Source organism: Amphibalanus amphitrite, unplaced genomic scaffold (assembly GCF_019059575.1).
Source record: "Amphibalanus amphitrite isolate SeventyFive unplaced genomic scaffold, NRLGWU_Aamphi_draft 000354F_arrow, whole genome shotgun sequence".
NCBI lineage: Eukaryota > Metazoa > Arthropoda > Thecostraca > Balanomorpha > Balanidae > Amphibalanus > Amphibalanus amphitrite.
In genome coordinates, this window is record NW_024881848.1 from 198122 (window position 1) to 220593 (window position 22472).

General features: G+C 57.2%; 1 protein-coding gene across 1 annotated transcript; it reads left to right on the plus strand.

Moving 5' to 3' along the window:
• The first annotated feature begins 883 nt into the window (after positions 1-883).
• LOC122389318 lies at positions 884-22123 on the plus strand. The gene is made up of 14 exons (XM_043381204.1): positions 884-1120; positions 4028-4185; positions 5438-5640; positions 14258-14436; positions 14755-15011; positions 16942-17163; positions 17365-17667; positions 18073-18297; positions 18547-18882; positions 19180-19360; positions 19670-19784; positions 20059-20146; positions 20500-20631; positions 21415-22123. Exons 1-14 carry the CDS (start codon positions 952-954, stop codon positions 21715-21717), a joined length of 2871 nt encoding a protein of 956 aa, XP_043237139.1. The 5' UTR covers positions 884-951; the 3' UTR covers positions 21718-22123.
• Positions 22124-22472: the final 349 nt, after the last annotated feature.

Below are 22472 nucleotides of genomic sequence, written 5' to 3' on the forward strand. Positions count from 1 at the left end.
GCAGTTTATTTGTTGAATCAGGTCTATGTAAGTCTCATATTCTGGCAAATGGAAGTAAAATGTCTAAAAAAGGTTTTCACTCAGTTTCCCGTTTCTATGATGTTTCTAACCGGCCGAAAAATGGCTCCAAAGTTAAGGTGCCCGTCTTACCCCACTTTCCCCTAAACTACTCTCTAACCCCCTTCAGCACTCTCCAATTGGGCAAGCAATTGCTTACTGCATTATAATGCAGTAAGCAGTTCTTGTCAGACTGTGCCCTTCTTGTCAGAGTGCCCTGCATGGATGGTGGTCCGAACTCAGAACCCAGAGGACCGAGTAGTTTTTTATAGGACAGTACCCTGGAATGCACCTGATGTCATTTGGACTGGTTATCGCGTCAGAAACTGCCTCCGGGCCATTTATTGATAGCTCAGTGTGCAGCCAAAAAGTGGAGAAAAAAAGTAGCTCAATTCCGTGCCTGCATAAACAGCTTCGGAGGTTAAATTGTGCCAATCATCTGTCTAGATAGAAAAGATGCCGTTTTGAAAGTTCTCCCCATGTCTGTTAGGATAGCGAGGAATGGGATTACGGAAAATAGGAATGGTTTCTTTTGAATGAAGAAAAACGTGGCCTGCGAGGTACTTCTCTAGCTGATGGACTCGGGCTCTGACAAGGCGTTCCTCCACAACCTTCACCATCACGAGCGCTAAGGAATTGATCCAGAGCTGCTGGTGTCGGGGGACGGCCCGCTGTCAGTCTGTGCTGGTAAGGGGGGAGAACGCATCATCGCGTCACAGTGCCGTCATCTCGCCGCTCGCGGGACGGGGAGGGGGCTGGGCCGCTGCCGCGGCTGTTGTACCCCCTCCCGCCGGCCGGCCGGTCGGACAGTCGGCGGTGACAGGTCGCGGCGGGAGGACCGTCGGTGGCCCACTCCGAGCTGTGAGCCGTCGGCCGGGAGCGCACAGCGCAGCGATGGGGAGCGGCCAGAGCCGGGACGGCGGAGGGGGAGCTCTCCACCTCGCCGGCTCCGGGCTGACCTTCTCACCCCGTCAGTTGCGCCGTCTCAACGACCGGTTCGCGTGGATGGAGCACTCGTGCAACGCGGCGCTCAACAGCTACTACTCGGCCATGCAGCCACGCGGTGAGGGGTCACCGGGCACATACTGGGGTGACTGTGGTGGGGGGGCGGAGCACAACATGACACTGACTGGCGCACCTGCAGGTCAAACGCCCGACGCCACTTCAGTGCTGCCTAGTGCCTCGACTTGAAATTCTTATCATCCGTTCCGTCGTTTCCATCCTCAGGATAGTCAAATTATTCTCCTCCACGCCTAAGCCCCCTGTTCCGGTATGGACGGACATCTTGATCCCATGCGGGAGGCTCCCCTTATAGGAGCAGGCCCGCAGCCGGGCGCAGTGAATGTCCAGGGAGCTGAGTGGTCTGTCCTCGTGATGGGCTAGGGTACCCGCCCAGAGCAATGTCTCCCCTTGATTCCTATCAGCCATCCATACATCAGGCTCTGTAATGGTCTCGTCAGACCGAACAGAAAAACGGCGCAAGCTAATACGATTCAGTCAAAAGCCATAAAACATACCAACAAAAGTATGCCTATATTGAAACACACTAAGTAGTTGTGGTCTAACCAAGGCATTCTGTCCTTTGAACCGCAAGAAAAATGCGTGTGTGGACGTCAGATGGCGACAACGCCCCAACAGCGGAGACGGCCAGGCACCCGTCGAAATCAAAGTGCGAGACATTTTCAGCCACAGTGCACTCATTAAGCTTCATAAGATGCTCTAAACACGACCGGTAGCTCGTACCCAGTTGGGCTATTGGCGGACCCTACCACCCGTTGGGGGGGGGGGGGGGAGAGGGAGCGTTTCGGCCCCGCCCCCCACAGATCTCGGAAAGTTACAGGCCGATTTTGAAAATACAAACGGCGTTCGATGGTGACACCAAAGAACTATCTCATAACCACGTCGTCACGCTGACATAGGTGTAGCCGATGACGAGACAGGTCAGATCAAAGGTCGCATTTTTCACCGATTACGGGCCTTCTAAGGAATGCGTTATAACATCGAATAAAAGGCATGTTATCGAAAATCATCGATGCAGCATTGGTCACCTAATACATATGCTGCTTAGGAGGCCACTGATGCCAGGTCAGGTCACTGAGGCTAGGTCACAAAGGGTCACAAAACACAATATGGACCCAACTACTAGCGTCGTGTGATGCATGTTTTATGGCCAATTTTACATTTTAAATTCAATGGTGCAGGATTACACGACCATTGGGGCCGGTTCAGGTTCCGTTCTGATGGAGGTCAGGTCAAGGTCAGGTCAAAAAAGGTCAAATTTCAAAGTTGATATTTGTCATAAAAAGGGAGTCTATTCGACGCAGCTCATCACGGGGAATCCAATGGTGGTGTTTGTTTGACGCTAACTTCACGGACATTTTGTTTTATTCTGCGTGGTCTATAACGGGTAAGCATTGAGTTTGAGCAACCCGTTACGGGCATCGTAGGCAGATAATTGTAGGACTATTTTACCAAAGGGCATTGTAGAATTACGTACAGCCCTCTGCAAACTGCGTGGGGTAGGTACCTATTCTTTTTTCGACAAAACCGAGAATAACGCAAATACTATGCTTTCGGTCACTCGAAAATCGTAGCAGCAAGATGCGCGAGACTCCGCACCCTAGCTTGGCATTATCATCGTATTCCTTTTTCATCCAGTTTGGCAACAAAACCCAAAAGTTTATATTTGCCCCCAAAACAAACTTTTACATTTTGTTGCCACACAAGGCGCATACTTCGATTTGTGATAGACCTAATCAGAGGCGGATCCAGCTCAGAGGTTTGGGGGGGCAAACCATAAAAATTTATCGATTCTTTCCATGCATTGTCCATAGGCGTAATGTTAAAATCATGCCGTTTGGGGGGGCATATGCCCATTTTGCCCCCCCCCCCTGGATCCGCCACTGGACCTAATCGAAGGAGTGGAGCATGGCGAACCCATTTGCAGTGAGTTCCGACCGACTGATAACATATAGCCTTTGAGTTATCATCGGTTTCATCGGAAAAAGAATACCTACCACGCAGTCTGCTGAGGACTGTACCTAGTAAAGTCATCTTGATAGGGACCTGACATTGGGTGTCTACCCCGTTGGTGATAATAGGCCTATGAATAAACAGTGAACAACAATTCCATCGAGCTCAAATCCTCAGTCGTCTGTGTCTCAGGGATCCCCCGTCTGCAATCCTCCTGGCCAAATCCTGGACTTATGCAGTCCAGCCAGCAGTACTCAACCGACAAGTTTCAGCAAGCAGCAGACTGACCAATGGAAAGTGACCATAATACGCGGGAATTCCGTCTGGAAAACACGCAACTGAAGAACATGTCTGGAAAGATTGGGGAATTCCTAATGAAAGCCCAAAAGCTTAATAAATTGAACCGTGCCCTGGGAGAAGCGGTGTTGCAACGCAGCTCACAATGAGACAGACAGACAGACAGACAGACAGACAGACAGACAGACAGACACACATGACAGACAAACAGACAGACAGACAGACAGACAGACAGACAGACAGACCTTCCTGTCGGCAGGAGGCCAGTGACCCGTCCTCCCCAGCTCTCGGTAGGCGGGGTCCCGGTCTGGCTAGTCTGACCCCTCCCCTCCCCACAGGCGGGGGACGATCTGACTAGTCTGACGGCTGACCTCTCCCAGTGACCCCTCCCCTCTCCTCCAGTAACCCCTCCCCTCCCCGTCAGGCGGGGGTCCCGGTTTGGCGCAGCTGACCCCTCCCCTCCCCGTCAGGCGGGGGTCCCGGTCTGGCGCAGCTGACCCCTCCCCTCCCCGTCAGGCGGGGGTCCCGGTTTGGCGCAGCTGACCCCTCCCCTCCCCGTCAGGCGGGGGTCCCGGTTTGGCGCAGCTGACCCCTCCCCTCCCCGTCAGGCGGGGGTCCCGGTCTGGCGTAGCTGACCCCTCCCCTCCCCGTCAGGCGGGGGTCCCGGTCTGGCGCAGCTGACCCCTCCCCTCCCCGTCAGGCGGGGGTCCCGGTTTGGCGCAGCTGGACGCTGTCGGCACCGTCGAGGCGGCCGTGGAGCGGCTGGTGCAGAGGATCGTCGCCACTGTCGGAGCTCGCGACCCGCGGTTCGCCGCCTGCTTCCTGCTCAGCGTCGGCAGCTCGTACGAACACTACAAGGTAACGTATATGGACACTACAAGGTAACGCATGGACTATGGACACTACAAGGTAACGTATGCACACTACAAGATAACGTGTGGACACTACAACATAACGCGTGAATGAAGACTGCAAGGTAACGTATGTACAATACAGGTTATCTAGGTATATGGACACTGTCACACTACAAGGTAACGTGTATGAATACTAGTACAAGGTAACAAACGCAGCTCATGCGAGGGGTAACACGGCTCGTGCTATCACTCAACGCGGTTACGAATCTTGTTGAGAAATGCAATAATCTCGTATGAACACTATAGCTCGCACGACCCACATACCTAACCTTACTACATAGCTCCTTGACCTTGACATTCAAACAACTTTATTACCCCACGTCCATGCTAAAGCTTCCACTAAAGCTCGATCGGAGTTCCGTTCAGGAAATCCGACTGGTCGTGCCGGTGTGTTGATGTGCCGATCCGTCTGTTCCCCTCCCCCGCCCTCTGATGACGTCACGGATGGAGCACAGCGCCGGCGCCCGACGAGGTCACGGTATTGTTCGCTCCCCTCTCCCTCCCAATATCCACCCGCCACGTAGGTACGGCGCGTGCCGCCGCACGTGCCACGAGTGTTACCGAAATGGGCGCACGACGTGGCGAGCTCCCCTCTTTCCCTGCGATTTCGGGCGGGCCGCAGGACTGAGTGGCGGGGCTGCCCCACCACAGGTGCAGTCCCGGGGTTCCCCGTCGTAGTGAGATAGGTGCACGCCGCTCAGCGCGCGCTGCACCACCGCACGGGATCGGGAAGTGAGCACCGGCCTTGGAAATTCCGGTCTGGAGGTTTGCCCTCTCATTGGGATGCACCGACCGGAGGATGCAGCATCGCTGATAACCTGCGGAGTTGGTATAGGGCTTCAAACCGGAACCGCAATGACTTGGTTGACCTGGTTATTGTTGCATTAGGGGTCGGTGTGATGCGACCTCAGGGCCATCAGAACATTCACAGAAGCTTGCTAAGGTGTTGCCTTCTTGGTCACAACAGTAATGAAATCATGAAATGTTATTAAAAGGATGAAAATCCCACCGCTGTATTGCATCTGCACGAACTGTTACTACCCTTACAACATGCTTAATTACATTGTAGCCAAAAATATCGCTTAATCTTCACTCTTCAGCAATGTCGGTCCACAAGAAGGTATCGTCTGATATCATCAAGCCCTTTTCGACCTCTGCGTCGTGTTGACCTCTCCCCTCTCCCCTGTATGTCTCAGGTGAACGAGCCAGACGAGTACGACTACATGGTGCGCCTGGACAGCCTGTCCTGGCCGCCCCTGTACCCCGGCGACGACGCAGAGCCGCCCTGTGAGCTGCTCGAGGACCAGCGGTGTCCGCACGGCTTCGGCAGGCTGCGGCTGGCCGAGCGGCACAGAGGCACCTGGGCGGAGTTTGTCGACGGAAACGGACTGCTGATGCGGTGAGTGAGGGTCACACACAGATGGGGGACATGCACGATGTACAATAAATCGTCTCGATCATTTTTGCCCGCAAAAACTTTTCATCCAGCGCGGAATCGAATCTAAAGAATTGTCCCTGCTTTTGACGCATTCCTCTCATTTTATGTAGTTTATAGTTATGTGTGGCTCTGTGTGACCGGCTGAGACGCCGCGTGGCCCAGACGCGCCTGGGGGACGCCGTCTAGCCGACACTGACAAATGTGTCTAGAGGGGGGTGTCCTGTTACATATGTGGCGACGGGGGCGCCGAGTCGCGGTGGCGGCGGCGCCGAGTCGTGCGAGAGGGTTGGCAGTGTGGTTGGAACGGTCGCGGGAGAAGCACCCAATACACTCGACTACAAGCTATTTCGGCGCCATGCCTAAAGTGAAGGCAGCTGCGAGTGCTAGTGCTGGTGTGACGCCGACGGCAGCGGAGTCCGGCGGAAGGGCCACTTTCGACCCTCGGCTAATACCCGAGTTCAGTGGCGAAGGGACCGGTGCGGACATAGTGGAATGGTTCACCCGTGCCGAGGTGTTGAGCAAGCACCATGGGGTGAATCTGGCGCTCGTGCTGCCAGCACGACTGACTGGCGGTGCCTTCGCGGTCTGGCTGCAGATGTCAGAGGAGAGCCGCCGCTCCGTGGACAGCGTCAGGGACGCGCTGTACGACGCCTTCGCCATGGACCCGCTGGCGGCCTACGACGCGTATGCCAGCCGCCGTCTGCAGCCCGGCGAGTCGGCCGACGTATATCTGGCGGACCTGCGCCGGCTGGCCACGCTGTACGGAGGTGTATCAGAAAAGGCCCTCGCGTGTGCCTTCATCGCTGGACTGCCGGACACCGTCCGCAGCGCGATTCGGGCCGGCACTCGAGCAGAGGCGCTGGACCTGGCCAGCATTCTGACGAGGGCGCGGGCAGTGCTCAGTGACGAGCGCACCTCCACGGTGGCGGCAGCGGCCCGTGAGCAGGTCGACAGAGCAAGCCGCCGTGAGCCGACGGAGCGCAGAACCAGCCGCCCCCCGCCGCGCTGTTGGGTATGTGACCAGGTGGGTCACATCGCAAGAAGGTGCCCAAACGGTCGGGAGACCGCGTCAGCGCCAGCGCCGTCTCCCAATCAGTAGCGCGCACACTTCCGGTCGTGTGGATCAGCGTGGACGGGCGTAAGTGCCGTGCTCTAGTGGACACGGGCTGCACGGACACACTCGTTCATGCTGGAGCCTGCTCGGACTGGTCACCGCGCCCGGTCAACATGATGACCGTGAACGGCGGGACGCTGCGCTGTCTGGGCATCGCTGAGATCACCGTGCAGCACCGGGAGAACCGGGCGAGCCTGACGGCCCTGGTCGTACCCGATCGGCCGCTGGGCATGGACGTGGTGCTCGGTATGTCTGGTATTGTGGCATTGGGCGGGGTGTGTGTGAAGATGCCCAATGGCGTGGAATTTGGTGCGGCAGTGGTGCCGGCAGCGGCAGCGGCGGTGGCGCCGACAGTGGTGACGGGGGCGGTGCCGGCTGTGGAAGCAGCGGCACCGGCGGTGACGGCGGTGGCGCCGGCGGTGCCGACGGTGGTGACAGGAGCGGCGCCAGCAGCGACGGCGGCGGTGGCGGTGCCGCCGCTGGTGACAGGGGCGAGGCCAGCTGCTGGGACAGCGGTGCCAACGGAGACGGCGCCGCCAGCAGCGACGGCGGCGGTGGCGGTGGCGACGCCAGCTGTGCGTACGGTGGCCCCTAAAGTCGTGGGAACGGCGGCCGCGGTGCAGGGCGAGACGGCGGCGGCAGGGCCGGTGACAAATGGGGCAGTGGTGGCGGCCAATGCCAAGGCCGCGGCAGGGACGGCGCCCGTGACGGGGGCGGGTCCGGTGAGAGGGGCGGCGCCGGCCGCCAGTGTGGACCGTGGGGACCTGTCAGTGGACGCCGTGGATTTTACGGCCCGGTTTTCGGCGGACAGTGGCGAGTGGACGGTGGCCTGGAAGTGGACAGACGGAGAGGGCCCGGACCGCCTCCACAATACTGTCGCCCAGTACAAAGTGCCGGACGCAGCACGGCCAGCCTATGACGAGGAGCTGGAACTGTGGGCTCGAGAGGGGTGGCTGCAGCCATATGACGAGCGAGTGGACGGCCCAGCGCGCGGTCTGATACCTCTGATGGCGGTTGAACAGCCCAACAAGGACAAGGTGCGGCCGGTATTGGATTATCGCGAACTCAACAGGCACGTCACCGCCCATACAGCAGACGCAGAGGTGTGCGCAGAGCAACTCCGTCGCTGGCGGCGGCACGGCTCACGACTGGCAGTGCTCGATCTGAGAAAGGCCTACATGCAGCTCCGACTGGACAGACGGCTTTGGCCATACCACACCGTACGAGTGCGCGGTCAGCTTCACTGCCTGCAGCGCATGTCATATGGGCTGAATGTAGCTCCGAACATCATGAGATCTGTGGTGCGGACTATACTTGAGCAGAGCGAGGCGGTCAGCCGGGGCGTTCTCCCGTACGTTGACGACCTTCTCGTGAATGAGGACGTCATCTCCGCGGAGCAGGTTGCAGAGCACTTCTCCCGGTACGGCCTTGTCTGCAAGCCACCGCAGCGCCCGGCTGACGGCGCTCGAATGCTGGGGCTGCAGGTGAGCTGTTCGCGCTCGGGAGAGCTGCAGTGGCGCCGGGACAACCCCGTCGGCGCACCGCCAGAGGTGATGACGCGCAGGGCGCTGTTTGCATGGTGCGGCCAGCTGGTTTCCCACCTTCCAGTGGCCGGCTGGCTGCGTCCAGCTGCGGCCTGGCTAAAGAGACGGGCTAATGCTCTCAGTCAGGGCTGGGATGACCCCATCGACGACCCGGACCTGCGCGCTCAAGTCAGCCAAGTGGCTGAAAGGGTGACCTCCAATGACCCGGCCCGTGGACCCTGGAGGCTGACGGGTGAAAAGCTGACCGTATGGACAGACGCCAGCAGCCTCGCCTCGGGCGTCGTCCTGGAAGATCCGGAAGGCGGCGTAGTGGAGGACGGGAGCTGGCTGCGGCCGGAGACTAAGGCAGCCATGCATATAAATATGGCTGAGCTGGACGCGGCGCTCAGCGGCGTCAACATGGCGATCGCGTGGGGGATCAGAGTGATCGATCTCCGCACGGACTCGGCGACCGTTCATAAGTGGGTCGGTGACGCATTGAGCGGCCGGTCGCGTCTCCGGACAAAAGCTCATGCCGAGATGTTGATTCGCCGACGGGTGGACATCATCCGTGAGCTGGTGACTGAATTCCAGTTGACGATCACCATCAAGCTGGTCAAGTCAGATGAAAATCCGGCGGACGAAATGACACGCGTGCCCAAGGAATGGCTTCGAGCCTGCAGGGCAGAGGAGGAAACGGCAACGGCGACAGGCGCGGTGCCGGTGGCGGCTGCAGTGGCGCCGGATGGAGAGTCCACACACCCCGACACGGCTGCAAAAATTCGAGCGGTGCACGAGAACATTGGACACCAGGGTGTCAGGCGCACGCTCTGGTACTTGCGGCGTGACGGAGAGCGGTGGGCCACTAAGCCAGCGGTGCGCGCAGTGATTCGGACGTGTGACGTGTGCCAGTCAATCGACCCGGCACCGACCCGCTGGCGACACGGGTCACTGGGCGTTCAACTGACCTGGGAGCGTCTCGCCATCGATGTCACACACTACCGTGGCGATCACTATCTGACCGTGGTTGACTGTGGTCCGTCCCGCTATGGAATATGGCGGCGATTGCGCCGGTCAGATGCGGCCGAGATCACTGCTCATCTCGAAACCGTCTTTCTGGAGCACGGGGCGCCAGCAGAACTGCTTCTGGATAACGCCCAGGGCTGAAAAAAGTGTTTCGGTGGTTGTCGTCCGAAGGAACACGGGCTTATTTGGTTGTCGACTAAAGATGTCTAAGCCGCGGCCCGCTGAGGGTCCTTGATTTCCACGCCCTGCTGGGGGGAGGAGGTCCAACACCCCGTTCTTTTAACTCTGATCCTGGGACAAGTAGTGACAAGCAGCAGTGGCGCAGCCAGGATTTCGTTTCGGGGGGGTCATCGCTTCCAAAGCGGGCCCCCTAGTGTGCGGGCCCCACCCATTTTTCAGAATCTCTCCATATTTCATACGCATTCTGCTGGGCGGGCCCCCTTTACCTGCACGATAACCCTGAGCGAGTTTGAATCAGAAAATTTGCATAGAACAGTAGCTCGGTAATCACCCGGTCTTCACTTTTTACGCAAATTGACCACGACAGAAATATGTTACTATGACGTATGACTTCGTATCTTTCGAGTCCGATATGAGCCCCAATTCCGCAATATGCATAGCATATTATATGCAATCGGAACTGTTGCCTGCTTCTGTCGCACAAGATTTAAAAGTAGTCCCATGCCTGTCCTAAGTCATCTATTGGCTGCTGTAGTAGATTGTGCTTTTATTCTTCTTCATTACGTGAATTCGCTCGTAAGAAGTTTTAACCCTCGCCGGCACAGGGGGGAGGGGTTGATGCAACCCCCTAAGGTTTTTTTCGCGAAGAACTCGCGTAAAAAAGCGGCTGATCGCGACGTAACTTCCATAGTGCGCTGAAATTCGCGCAACTTATAGAACAAGAATGGGTAACGTGCCTGTGAAGAGTCACAGCTCGATCGGGCCGGTGGTGAGCACATGGCGCGTGCTCAAAAAGTGCAAATTCGCGTCATAGACTTTACATGCATAAATCGGCTTGCAAAAATGGGCGACAATGGCTCAACTTGCCCGACACGGGTCCGGTCCCCGTGCAGTATCTCGGTAACCGTGGGTCCGATCGGCACGAGGAACACAGTATCGTGCATGAGAATCGAACGGGCTATCGAATGGTGTGCGGTGCAGGGATGGCACGCGCCACGTGCACCCGTGAGGGCACTTATGCTTGAAAAATTGACGTTTTGGACGGATTTTGGACTTAATGCTATTTTTGGGTGACTGTCAGACGGAGCGGGTTCAAACAACGCTTGTTGGCAAGAGAAATGTACCTACCGCCTCTCATGGGAAAATTGTGAAAAGCTAATTGATCAAAAACAAGGTGGAACAAATTGCTGGAGAAAATAGCATTTGCTTATGACTTACTTAATTACAGGGGTTTTGCTACATAACCTGGTATGTTTGACAATTGAAATGGGCATAGATTGGAAGAGCATTCAATTGTGACCAAGGTCGATCGCTTTTGCATGACGAGCAACAATATTCTTAAGAATATAAATGTTTCAAACCTCTACATAGTAATTTATCGATGGCTTTCACTCTTCAATAACCTACGCCAACCTATGTCATGAAATACACTTGGCATGTTCTATAGTAGAACGCATGGTTATTATCAGACACGAGCACCTCGATGCGATGGATATTTTTTCCCAAAACCAAAATGCTTAGCCGTCAAAAGGCAATCGACCGTAATGGATACATAACCCACAGACACAAGACCAACCAAACGCCCACCGATCGAAAATACCCCTTATTCGCGTTGCGAAGCAAGCGGGTCACCCTAGCGGGCCCCATTCACCCGGGGGCTCGGGCCCTATCCACATGGGGGACCAAGCCCTATCCATACGGGGGCCCGGGCCACGTTCACCTGGGCTCCGGGCCTCGTCCACCCGGGGCTCCGGGGCCCGCCCACCAGGGGGCCCGGGCCCCATCCAGCCGGGGGCCCGGGCCCCGTCCACCCGGGGCCTGGGGTCCGTACTCCCGGGGGCCCGGACCCATCCATCGGGGGCCCTGGCCCCATCTACCCGGGGGGCCGTGCCCCATCCACCTAAGGGGCCCGGGCCCGTTCTCCCGGGGCCCGGGCCCCATCCACCCGGGGGCCTGTGCCCTATCCACCCAGGGGCCCGTGCCCTATCCACCCAGGGGGCCCGGGCCCGTTCTCCCGGAGCCTCGGGCCCCATCCACCCGAGGGGCCTGGACCCGTTCTCGCGGGACCCGGGGGTCCGGGCCCCGTCCACCCGGGGCCCGTTCTCCCGGTGGCTCGGATCCATCCACCGGGGCCCCATCCGCCGGGGGGCCCGGGCCCTATCCACCCGGGGGCCCGGACCCATCTACAGGGGGCCCGGGTCCCATCCACCCAGGGGGCCGGGCCCGTTCTCCTGGGGGCCCGGGCCCTGTCCACCTGGGGCCCCAGGCCGACCCCTCACCCGAGGTGTCGCAGTGGGCATTTCTCGAAGCGGGCTCGTCCGATTAGATTAGGACCTCTCTCTCTCCCCTCTCTCTCTCTCTCTCTCTCTCTCTCTCTCTCTCTCTCTCTCTCTCTCTCTCTCACTCTCTCTCTCGAGCGGGCCCCTGACAGAAATTTCGGGGGGGTCAGCTGACCCTCTGACCCCCCCTGGCTGCGCCACTGACAAGCAGTAAACGGCATTCGAAAGAACGTCCAAAATAAGGACGAAAATATGTCATCCATTTTTTAGGTCAAGTCAAAGGTCAGGTCACCAGATGGAAAAATATTGCCTATTTCAACTTTTTTTTCGAAACACCGGCACACAACTCGGGAATCAATTAGGTATAGAGCTACGGCGCCGCGGAAAAGATTTGATAGCTCTTTTGACCCTTTCCGTGACCCTTTCACGGTGCCCCTGGTCGACTTCCACTCACCTTTGAACAAAACGTGCTCAAGTTAGCACATGCACTTTGGTCGTGCAGACGCCACGGACCCTGCGTGCGAATACATTCTTATTCCTCTCCTTGAAAGCGCAGGGCTCTCAGCTGTGAGGCTCAAATGTCCGACGATCCTTATTCCTCGACCTCGGAAGTCCCGAGACACCGTATCCTCGTGGGCATGACATGGCGTGCCCTCCCCGCATCAAAATATTATCGGCACTGACGCGGTCCCACTGTGGCCCTGCCCTCAGGCGCCGCCGGGGGTGCGTATGACGTCACAAAAGGAGCCCCGGCGGATTGGAGGGGACGCTAACTGACCGCCCGCCGGGGGGCGGCGCTGAAGGGTGCGGGCAGGGGCCGGCCGAGTCCTGGAAGGTACTAGATTTGCCAGACACGTGTTGCCAGCGGACAACCACGGCGACCACTTGGTATGTCATTGGTCGCCTTTATAAGGGTCGCCGGTCGGCCGTCCGAACGATGGTCGAACGACGCAGTATATACTAAATAGCTACGGGGATTTGGAATATGTCTGTAGCTACCAGGAAATTTTCCACTGAGATGCCGCCGCGTAGGGTGGTAACGGACTCGAGAACTGCGAGTCGATTTGATGGGGGAGGGGCAGAGAATGGTTTGCGTGGACAGAGCAAGAGGCGATTGGGTTGGGTGGGCAGAGACGAATGGATTGCGCGCTTCAAACTGCACTAGGCGGGAGGTCTGAATCAGTTCAGGCGCTGCGCGTGGTCGCCATAAGATCGTCTTCTCGGTTGTCGTCGACAACGACAAAACGATACAATTTTTCACCCCTGATAACGCCACTGAGTTCCGTGGTCGCCGCATGGGAGCGTTCGCGGCGAGGTGGGGCGTGACCCTGCGGTTCAGGGCGGTGCACGAGGCAGGTGGGAACGGCATCGTGGAGCGTCATCACCGGACGATTAAAGTGATGTCAGCTCGGAAAGGGTGTGCCATAGCTGAATCGCTTCATCGCTACAACATGACGCCCCGAGATGGCTCGCAGCCTGAGAGTGCTCCCGCCGCCGGCGTGTTCCGTCGTGTCGGACGTGACCTGCCGGTGACCGGCGCCGGCGGACAGGATGACCGGCCGCCGCCGGCTCTCCCTGCAGACTCGGAGCGGGGAGCCGGCTTTAGGGAGGGCGACCTGGTGTGGGTGCGGCGCCGCGGGCCCGCGACCCGCTGTACTGACGTTTCCCGGCCTGGCACCGTCACACGCATCGTGACCGACCAGCTTATCGAAGTTGACGGTGCTCCGTGGCACGTTAGGTGCGTGCGCCACCGGCACACGGGACAGCCGACGGCGGCCGATCCCCCGATCGAGGACGACAGTGAGCCGGCTATGTCGCTCGGTGCGTCAGAGCATTCATCGGCGGTCGGTGAGACTGATCCCTCTGTAGAGGTGGAGCTGCCGCACTCGACCTCTGAGGAGCCACCGGCTCAGAACAGTACTGAACCGCGACGTAGTGCAAGAGTGGGGGCTCCGCCAGAACGCTTCGGTGTACTAGTACCGAATAATATCGGCTGACTGCTGTAAAGTATTTCGTCTTTCGTGTCTTAAGTGTCTGATGTAGTGCATTGTGTCATATTGCGTGTGTACGTGGAGATGTGTGATCTTAAAGATCAGGGGGACGTGTAGTTTATAGTTATGTGTGGCTCTGTGTGACCGGCTGAGACGCCGCGTGGCCCAGACGCGCCTGGGGGACGCCGTCTAGCCGACACTGACAAATGTGTCTAGAGGGGGGTGTCCTGTTACATATGTGGCGACGGGGGCGCCGAGTCGCGGTGGCGGCGGCGCCGAGTCGTGCGAGAGGGTTGGCAGTGTGGTTGGAACGGTCGCGGGAGAAGCACCCAATACACTCGACTACATTTTATCCTGTGAATATCCTAACATGACAAGAGCCGCCTCATTCCACTCATGGGCCACCCGGCAACGTCTATTGGTTATTGGACATTCATCCCCTTTCATTTCCCACCCGTTGTGCAGTGAGCGTCTGCGGGACCGTTTTCTGGCGCTGGTGCGGGAGGCGGTGGCCAACCCGATCACCAACATGCGGGACGTTCAGGAAGCCTCGCTGTGCGGCTGCTCGGGGAAGATCGTCGACATCGGCGTCCTCGAGTACATCCTGCGACTGCCGCCCGAACAGAGGTTCTTCCTGGCCATCGGTGAGCTGGGAGAGGGAGAGGGGAGGGGGAGAGATGGGGAACGTCAGGTCTAAGCGATGGTGGGATGAGGTGGAAAATATGTCTGGATGCCAAGGCATTGGGCGTTCGGGGTCCCGATTGTTCAGGGTTCCAGATGACGATGACGATGAGGAGACGCCGCTTTTGATATGAAAATCACCCAGGCACCAAGACATTCGCCCTTCTTCTCTCAGAGACAGCGGTCGGAATCACGGCCTTCTCTTGGCTTATCGACATCTTGACCAGTGACCGTGCCTCCCTCCCCAGGTGACCCGCGCAGTGACCTGTTCCTCTCCCCAGGTGACCCGCGCAGTGACCTGTTCCCGGACCCGTCCCAGCTGGACATCGCGGTGACCTGTGACGGTCCCTCTGTGAAGCTGGACGTGCAGTTCCCGGCCGGCAGCTGCTGTGGCAGCGGCGGAGCGCTGCCCGGTCGGGTCTCCATCGACCTGACACTGGCCGTCGGGCTGACCGGCTGGCCTACGCGGGCAGATTTCCCCGACAGGGTGCCCCTCTCCAGCGTGGACGCTCTGGTGGTGCACCGAGCAGCCTCCAAGGTGGGTTGGAGGAACGTGTTATGTTGGAGCGGGAGGCAGGCATCGCGGGCTGAAAGGGAGACGGCCGGGGCAAGGAAAGCGTCTCGGACACAAGGGATGGCTGGCTAAGACGAGAGAAGTGGTTGGGGGAGGACAGGAGGGGGATGTCTGGGACACGGGAACTCGCTGGAACTCTGAAGTTGTTTTAGTGAAGGGGAAGAAGAAACCTTGAACATCTCACTATACCAGCTGTCCGTGATATGGAGGACATACACCACCAAACTCGCTGTGCTGACGCATACACTACGCTCACCTCCACTTTACAAACAATGCCGCTGGGCGCAGCGCAGCCGAGTTTTGCCGTGATCGCCTATGACGCTATTCGCTCTACGGCAGTGGGTGGTCGGCCCGCTCTGAGGCCTGGTACGGGCGATATCACGCGGCACGTGAGCTGACCGACCACCGACACCGGACACCCAGTCGGGAATGTCACGCCGACTCCGCCGCTCGACAATGTCACATACAATACAATACTGTACGTCACGTCACTAGTTCCACGTAAAGGACCCATTTCGATTCCTAGCCGACATGACGTGACTGTGAGAAGGCAAAGTACCCAGTACCCACCTACCACTCATCTGGCTTGTGGCGACTTCACGATATTTTGCGAAAATCAATAAATATTGAGCGTTAGCACTTTGTAACATAAACAACATAACAAGTGAGAAACCGCAATATATTTACGCGTTTCTCAGTGCATTCATAGTCTCCCACGACGTACCTATGTAAATACCCATGAACCCAGAGTCGTACACAAAGAGATGACGTCTGACGTCACTGTCCGTTTTCACGCATTTACCGATTCTGTTCACACCACGGAAATCGGTCACACCATTGTGAACACTTCTGAACGGCCGCTTACCCACAGAAAGCCATGTTTTATTCCGTCTGCTGCGCCGGTTCCTGCCGCGCCGCGGCGGCGCCCGTTTGTGATGGGGGAGACTGCGCGGTGGCCGGTATACCGAGGCACGTTCGGAGGTCGGCACGGGCTCGCGGTGACGAGGCACGTGCTGGTGTGGAGTGGCGAAGGACAGCCTCTCCCACCCGGCCCAGCCAGCCCCCCCCCCCCCCCACCCAACACATCCGTAACCACTTTCAGCCCGTGATGTGTGCACTGTGCAGTGTACACTGTGAAGTGCGCAGTGTGCAGACATACCGAATCGCGTTTTCCGTCGCACACTGGCAGCGGTTTACACATGGCCAGTCGTGGAGCAAACACTGCGCTGCATTTCGGAGTGGCGCAGGACCGGACTGTCCTGGGAGTGGATTAGACGGTAGTCAACAATCTGGCCCGCACTGTTTGAGATGGAGGAGCGGTCATTTACGCGAATCAGAAAATTCAACACCACTCCTCGGATGTGGCGCCGTAACCATGTAAAGAAAACTGCGCCGCAGAGTGCAGGTACTGCAGATTATAGGCAGCATTGTGCTTATTCAAACACCCAATTCCACAATGCTGAAGAACTACTTTGGCGTCCTCCAGCCGTGTGAGAAGACAGCAAACACTGAAAGGTTCCGCTTATAGGTTTTGTAGGAGGGCAATATTCGAGGGTTGAACGTGGTTATTAATGGTTATTTCTGCTAATCAAAAAGTATGTATGCATGAAACAACCGATACGGACGCACCGAGCTTGCCATAGCTGGTCATAACCTGACTCGAGGGCCGTGACATCACTTGACCTTATAATTTGTCCGCCTCTGCCCATTCCACCAGTAGGGGTTTATATGGTGCTGACGGAACCACACCCGATCAAGCCGTGATCTGACCTTATCACCTGACCTCGCGACCCGCAGTGACCCGGGTACCTGAATTGAACTAATGACCTGAACTATGTAGCTTTTTGATTTAGGCTATTTTGTCATATGTGGCCTGACCCCGTGACCTCCACAGGGTTTTTACATGGTGCCGACGGAGCCGCACCCGAGCCACCCGTGCGCCAGTCGCTCCACCGTCTGGCGCGTGAGCATGTCGGCGGCGGAGATGGAGCTGAGCACACACTACTCACACGACTCAGCGCCGGCCGCAGTGCTCCGGGTGCTGAAAATCATCAGCTCACAGCTCAGCGAGCCGGACACCATCCTCAGCCGACAGCTGCCGCCCACACAGGTCAAGGTCAGTCAAGGAGAGGTCAGGGTGGGAGGTCAAACAGGATAGTCAGGGTCGATGCAGTTTTAAGCGTAGCATAAACGCAAGACCGTTCACGGATAACTACAGTCGCCGTCTCCTTTTGTTGTTGTCACAAATTCACCGCTCTGTACGTTCGATATGTGGCCCTCTGCGACATCAATAAGTGACACCGCACCCTCTTGCCAGGACCTGCTATCATGTGTGAGCACCTACATGCTTAAAACGCTCTTCTACTTCGAGCTGGAGTCGGACCCGGAACTCTCCCACTGGGGTCTCGGCTCCGTGTCGCGACACGTGCTGCGTATTCTGGACGCCCTCGAGCAGGCGCTACGCTACAAGAACCTGCGCAGCTACTTCTTCCCCGGCCATAACGTGATCCTGCGGAAGGACTGCCGGCCCTCCGAGTACACCGTGGACGCGACTGTACTGGAGCGCTTCCTGAGGACCCTGCACTCGGCCAGCAGCGCCGGTGATAGGCTGGTCAGACAGGTGAGCGGGTCGTCGCGAGCTGCCGGGAGAGACGTCAGGTAGAGCTGACCTGACCTCAGCGAGGTAGTTGATGTTTAGGAGGAGATCAGTCCCGCCTTGGTCGATTTGGTAAGGCGTCCTGAGAAGCAGCGGGCAAACCTGAGAACGTTAGCGTCTTACCACACGCTCCCTTCTCGCTACCCCTGGCTCGACTTGGACCATCTGTGCTCTGACCTGGCCACCATGCTCCAGTTTGACCCGATCTACCGCATCCCGATCCACCTTACTGTTAGACACCGAAGTGCCGGTGACCACAAGTAACCTGACCTTCCTACTCGCTAGGTTCCGGAACCAGCGGGTTACACAGGTGACCAGCGGGAGCGACGTTAACCACAGGTGACATAACCCTCCCTCCCCGCCCGCCAGCTTCCGGAGAGCCGGTGGCTGCGGATTCACCGGCGCCGCGTGCGCCAGGAGGAGCGGCTTCTGGCCGTCTGGCTGAAGCTGCTGGAGCGACAGCAGCGCCACCTGCCGGCCGGCCAGTTCAGCCAGCAGCAGGTGGAGTACCTGGACGAACTGCTGCGACAGGTGGCGCAGTCTGGCGGACGGTCCGAGAAACTGGTCGGCGGCGAGAAGGACCTCAGCTCCGTTGTAAGTACCTTCGAGTGCTCACTTCTCGGACTCAACATAAGTTGGATTACTTGAAAGTTGTTTAAAATTAAAAAACAAAGCGTTTTTCTTGGAGTTGTTAGAAAACCCAAGAATCATAGTAACACGGGTCGTCTTAGCCATGCGTGAGCAAATGCAAAAAAAAAAATGCATTCAAACTCAGGACAGATTGGATATCATTTCCGACGACGCTTCTCATACGCGACGATTCTTCTCTGTCTGTCTGCTCAGGTGCTGCTGTCACTGACGGTGGCCGCCCACCAGCTGTTCGCCTCCGGTCGTCTGGGCGACTCCCTGACCCAGCAGTCGCGCGGTCTGGGCCCGGCCGTCCAGCTGGCCGCCGCCACCGCCGCCGCCGCCGCCGACGAGCCGGCCGGGAGGACGCTGGTGCGGGCCCTGCGCGTGCTGGGTGCCCAGACGGAGAGCGGTCGCAGCACGGGGCGGCTGCTGGCGCGACTGTACACGGCCGCGGCACTGAACGGAGCGCTGCTCGGAGAGGACCGCGACCGGCGGGATCTGACGCAGCTGAGACAGATGGCGCAGTTCGCCGCCGCCGTCTGCGGCCAGGTGAGGCAGCTCCGTGACAGGGTGATGTTCTGACCGATAACTGATGACAGACGGCAGGAGCTAGGAGCTCTATGGCCAAAGCCAGGCACAGAGGTGTGTTGATATAAAGACTACAACCAGCGTTTTTAATGATGATGAATAACACTCATTATTCAGAGATGTTTTGGAAGCTTATCATCTTGCCTCTCAAGATGCTGTTGTCACCGTTGAAGGCTTCGCAACAGTTAACCCTCGCCGGTCTCCTGACCACTCTGACATATCACGCCCTGGCCGTGCACCCCTGTCGGCCGTCCGCAGATGGGCAGCGCGTCCGCAGAGCTGGAGGAGCGCTCCCGCAGCGGCCAACTGTGGGCGCAGCAGCTGCTCGAGCTGTCGGAGCGGCTGGGCTGCGTGCGGCTGGTGTTCACTCCGGAGAGGGGCCGGACCATTAGCTGCCTGGTGCGACCCGGCGGCAAGAGCCCGCCGCCGCTCCGGCCCAGTGAGAAAACGAAACAGTGGGCGCGACCGGGCGGAGATCGGATCTCCCGGGGCTATAACGATCGACACAAGGGACCTCCCGGGGTCATAAGTCTCTTACACATTTACCGAGCAAACGTGTCAACTTCAGAATTCACATCTGTGAGATTTATTGAGAGCATCAGGTCTTCTTCAGGTTCCAAAGTAGGTTAGTTGTATTGTATACACTCAGGACAATATCGATCTTTGATCGAGAAACACGAAACATGCATGACGTTTAAGGTATCCAGTCGTTCGCAACGTAATTGAAGTGCTCTTCAACGTTTCCCAGGAGTGGAATTAGAGAAGGACCTGGAGTTTCTGCTACAGGAGGCTGAAATGGAGGACAGCAGCGCCCCGCCGGCCCGTACCGTCCACTGCATGCTGCAGTTCGCCAACCCCATCAGGTAGGTCCGGACCGGCCACCGTCACAGCTCAGCAAGAAACAAGAGCAACGTCTCCAGGCCTATCCAAATGAACAAAAGGCTATTCGTAGATTCTTTTATGAGCCAAAAGGCTTGTTCGGGTGTTTAGTTTACATTGCTGCTACCCAGATGGCGCTGGCCGCTTTGCTCCAGCCAGAATTCCGATTCCCGATGCATCTAATCGCAGTGACATTTCTGGAACTATAAGTTATCGTCCCTGTCGCTAGATGTCACTAGCTTGACCTCCCTCCGCCAGGTCGCACGTGGACCACCTACGGCGCTACGGTCGCCAGCGCGGTCTGGGTCACATCGTACCGGCCATCATCAGGATGGGACAAGGAGAAGTGAGTTGACCAGGGACGGAAAACGGTATCGGGATATACCAAGGGCTCGGGCCATGTAGGCATGCTGATAGCAGCAGCCGGCCTCTAGCGTAAGCCATACGCCGTTTCCATAGTTACCGACCTGAGGCAGACAATGAAGTCGGCAATTGATATATTAGGGTTAGTGAATATATAGTCATTTGACTAGTCATCCGGCCTCCCCTTCTCACCCTCTCCTCTTCTCTGACCTCCCCCACCCCTTTCCCAGCTGCTGGAGAGACTGACGGGAGGTCTCCCTCTCCTCTCCCCTTCTATGAACTTCTCTCCCCTTATCTGACCTCCTCTCTCTCCACCCCCCCCTCCCCTCTCCCCAGCTGCTGGAGAGACTGGCGGACGGTCTGCCGCCTCCGGAGCGATCTCTGGCGCTCCACCAGCTGCAGCAGTGCCTCGCTGCCATGGTGCCCGGAGTCAGACCTGCTACCGACTCTCAGACGAACCGTGACAAGGTCGGTAACTGTTGACCGTTAGAAAAAGCTGTTTCTCTTGTCATAATCGATGAGGTTGTAGGCCGTAGGGGTTTCCCTACTTAAAACCATAAGAACAAATTTCTGCTATTTTTCCTTTCGACTTCTATCGACGGGAAGGTCGGTGCCTTTTTCAGGTTGCAGGCAAGGCGTAGTTTCTAACTCTGCAATGGTGGATGAGAATTCAAGGTTAAGTAGCTATGGGCAGAGCTGATCCGAAGACATGATAGGTCACACAGGACGTAGAGCCTCCGGCCCTGCAGGTTACCTTGTTCGAGCAGTGGAAAGGAACCTGGTCGAGCTTTGACTGGATTCGGCCGTCATCTTTTGAATGTTTTAATTTGATTTTGGTAAAGACTTAATACATTTCTTACGTAACAACGGGTAGTGAATACCTATACACTGGAGAGTGGAGATGTCATGAACGTCTATCGCTTATAGATCGGTTGTGATTTCGGTATCTCATCGTTCCCTAGCTGCTATAATTAAATCAGATGCTCTTGTGGCTGGCATGCCTGTCGCTCTGCGAGTTCCTGCGTGTGTGTAGGTGTCCGGAGCATGTTCGCTATAAAAAGACCGACGGCCTCATAGGTCAGCGTCTCGTCAGCGGCGAGGCGGTAGGCGGCGCATAGTGTCGATATCGATTACCGATGCGGGCGTTGATTTCGCACGCGGCCGCGTATCGATGTCGGTGGCTCCGGCCTCCGGTCGGTGCGGAGGGCCCACAGTGACCGCTGGTCACCTGACCGCTCCCTCGGTCCGCAGGGCGCAGCGAGGAGCGACCGAACCGCAGACAGGAACGGCGCCCTGCCATCGGGAGCGGCCCACCAGCCGTCCTGGACCGCCAAACCGGGCCCGTCAACGACTGACCGCGGCGGAGGAGCCACAGACGACCGGCTTGAGCTGCGGGACGCTGTGGACGCTCCGTCGGGCACCCTGGGGAGGTGGAACCCGGCCTTCTGCTCTGGGGACGAGCGGGACACCGAGGCCGAGTGGGTGATGATCGTGCACCCGCCGGCCAAGGTGGCAGAGAGGCCAGCGAACGCCCAGTTCTCCACCAAACTGTGAGGAAACTGCGAGAGAGACGTGGTGAACGGGTAGCAGTCTGTATGCTATGCTAAGCGCGGCAGGTTATACGGAGAACATTTTATCGGTAAATCAAAAAAATGTTTAGGGATGGTTAGCATTGTTTATTGCAAAATAATGCGTTCTTGTGTGTATAACTAGTATGATTTTATTTGTCATCCGTACCAAGCATTTACTACTCTAATAAGCAGCTATCTGTATTGTGCCTTGTCCTGTCAATGATGTGCTTTTATTGTGAGCACAAACATAATATTTTCATGAGTACCTACAAATGACACGCGTTATTATCGATCGTTATCGATGGTAAGAATAACGTACTGCAGTTCCTGCAGTGTGTGTTCCTGTATGTGAAGTAGTGATATTGGTATAATAAAATGGGTTTTCGGTACTTGTGAATGATGCAGCTATGAGCTAATAAACACGGGGTGTAGCATATATGCAAAAAAAAAAAAAACAAATAAGCAACGCTGATTGCTGATTTGGCATCACAACAAGATTCGCTTAGCTGTATAGTCTCGGACATTCCTAAACTAGATGCCGGCAGCGCTCGTGCGTTGCCTTGGGCCAGAATTGGAGGATCCATAGCCCAATGACTTCATTAAAAACCGACTTTTGTGTCGCTAGATCGACGTTTCCCGGGATCAGAGGATCCCTCGTCAAAACCGTTATCCGCCCCCCGCACGCGCAGCTTGCACCTCTCGGATATTATCTCGCCGGAATGTCGTGATCAAATGTAT

What these genes read in the sequence shown, in the direction of transcription:
- LOC122389318 (XM_043381204.1), top strand. Translation starts at nt 952, where the DNA reads ATGGGGAGCGGCCAGAGCCGGGACGGCGGAGGGGGAGCTCTCCACCTC. An exon ending in AGAAGGACCTCAGCTCCGTT is followed by an intron (nt 18,298 to 18,546) that starts GTAAGTACCTTC and finishes CTGTCTGCTCAG; the next exon opens with GTGCTGCTGTCACTGACGGT. An exon ending in CAGTTCGCCAACCCCATCAG is followed by an intron (nt 19,785 to 20,058) that starts GTAGGTCCGGAC and finishes TCCCTCCGCCAG; the next exon opens with GTCGCACGTGGACCACCTAC.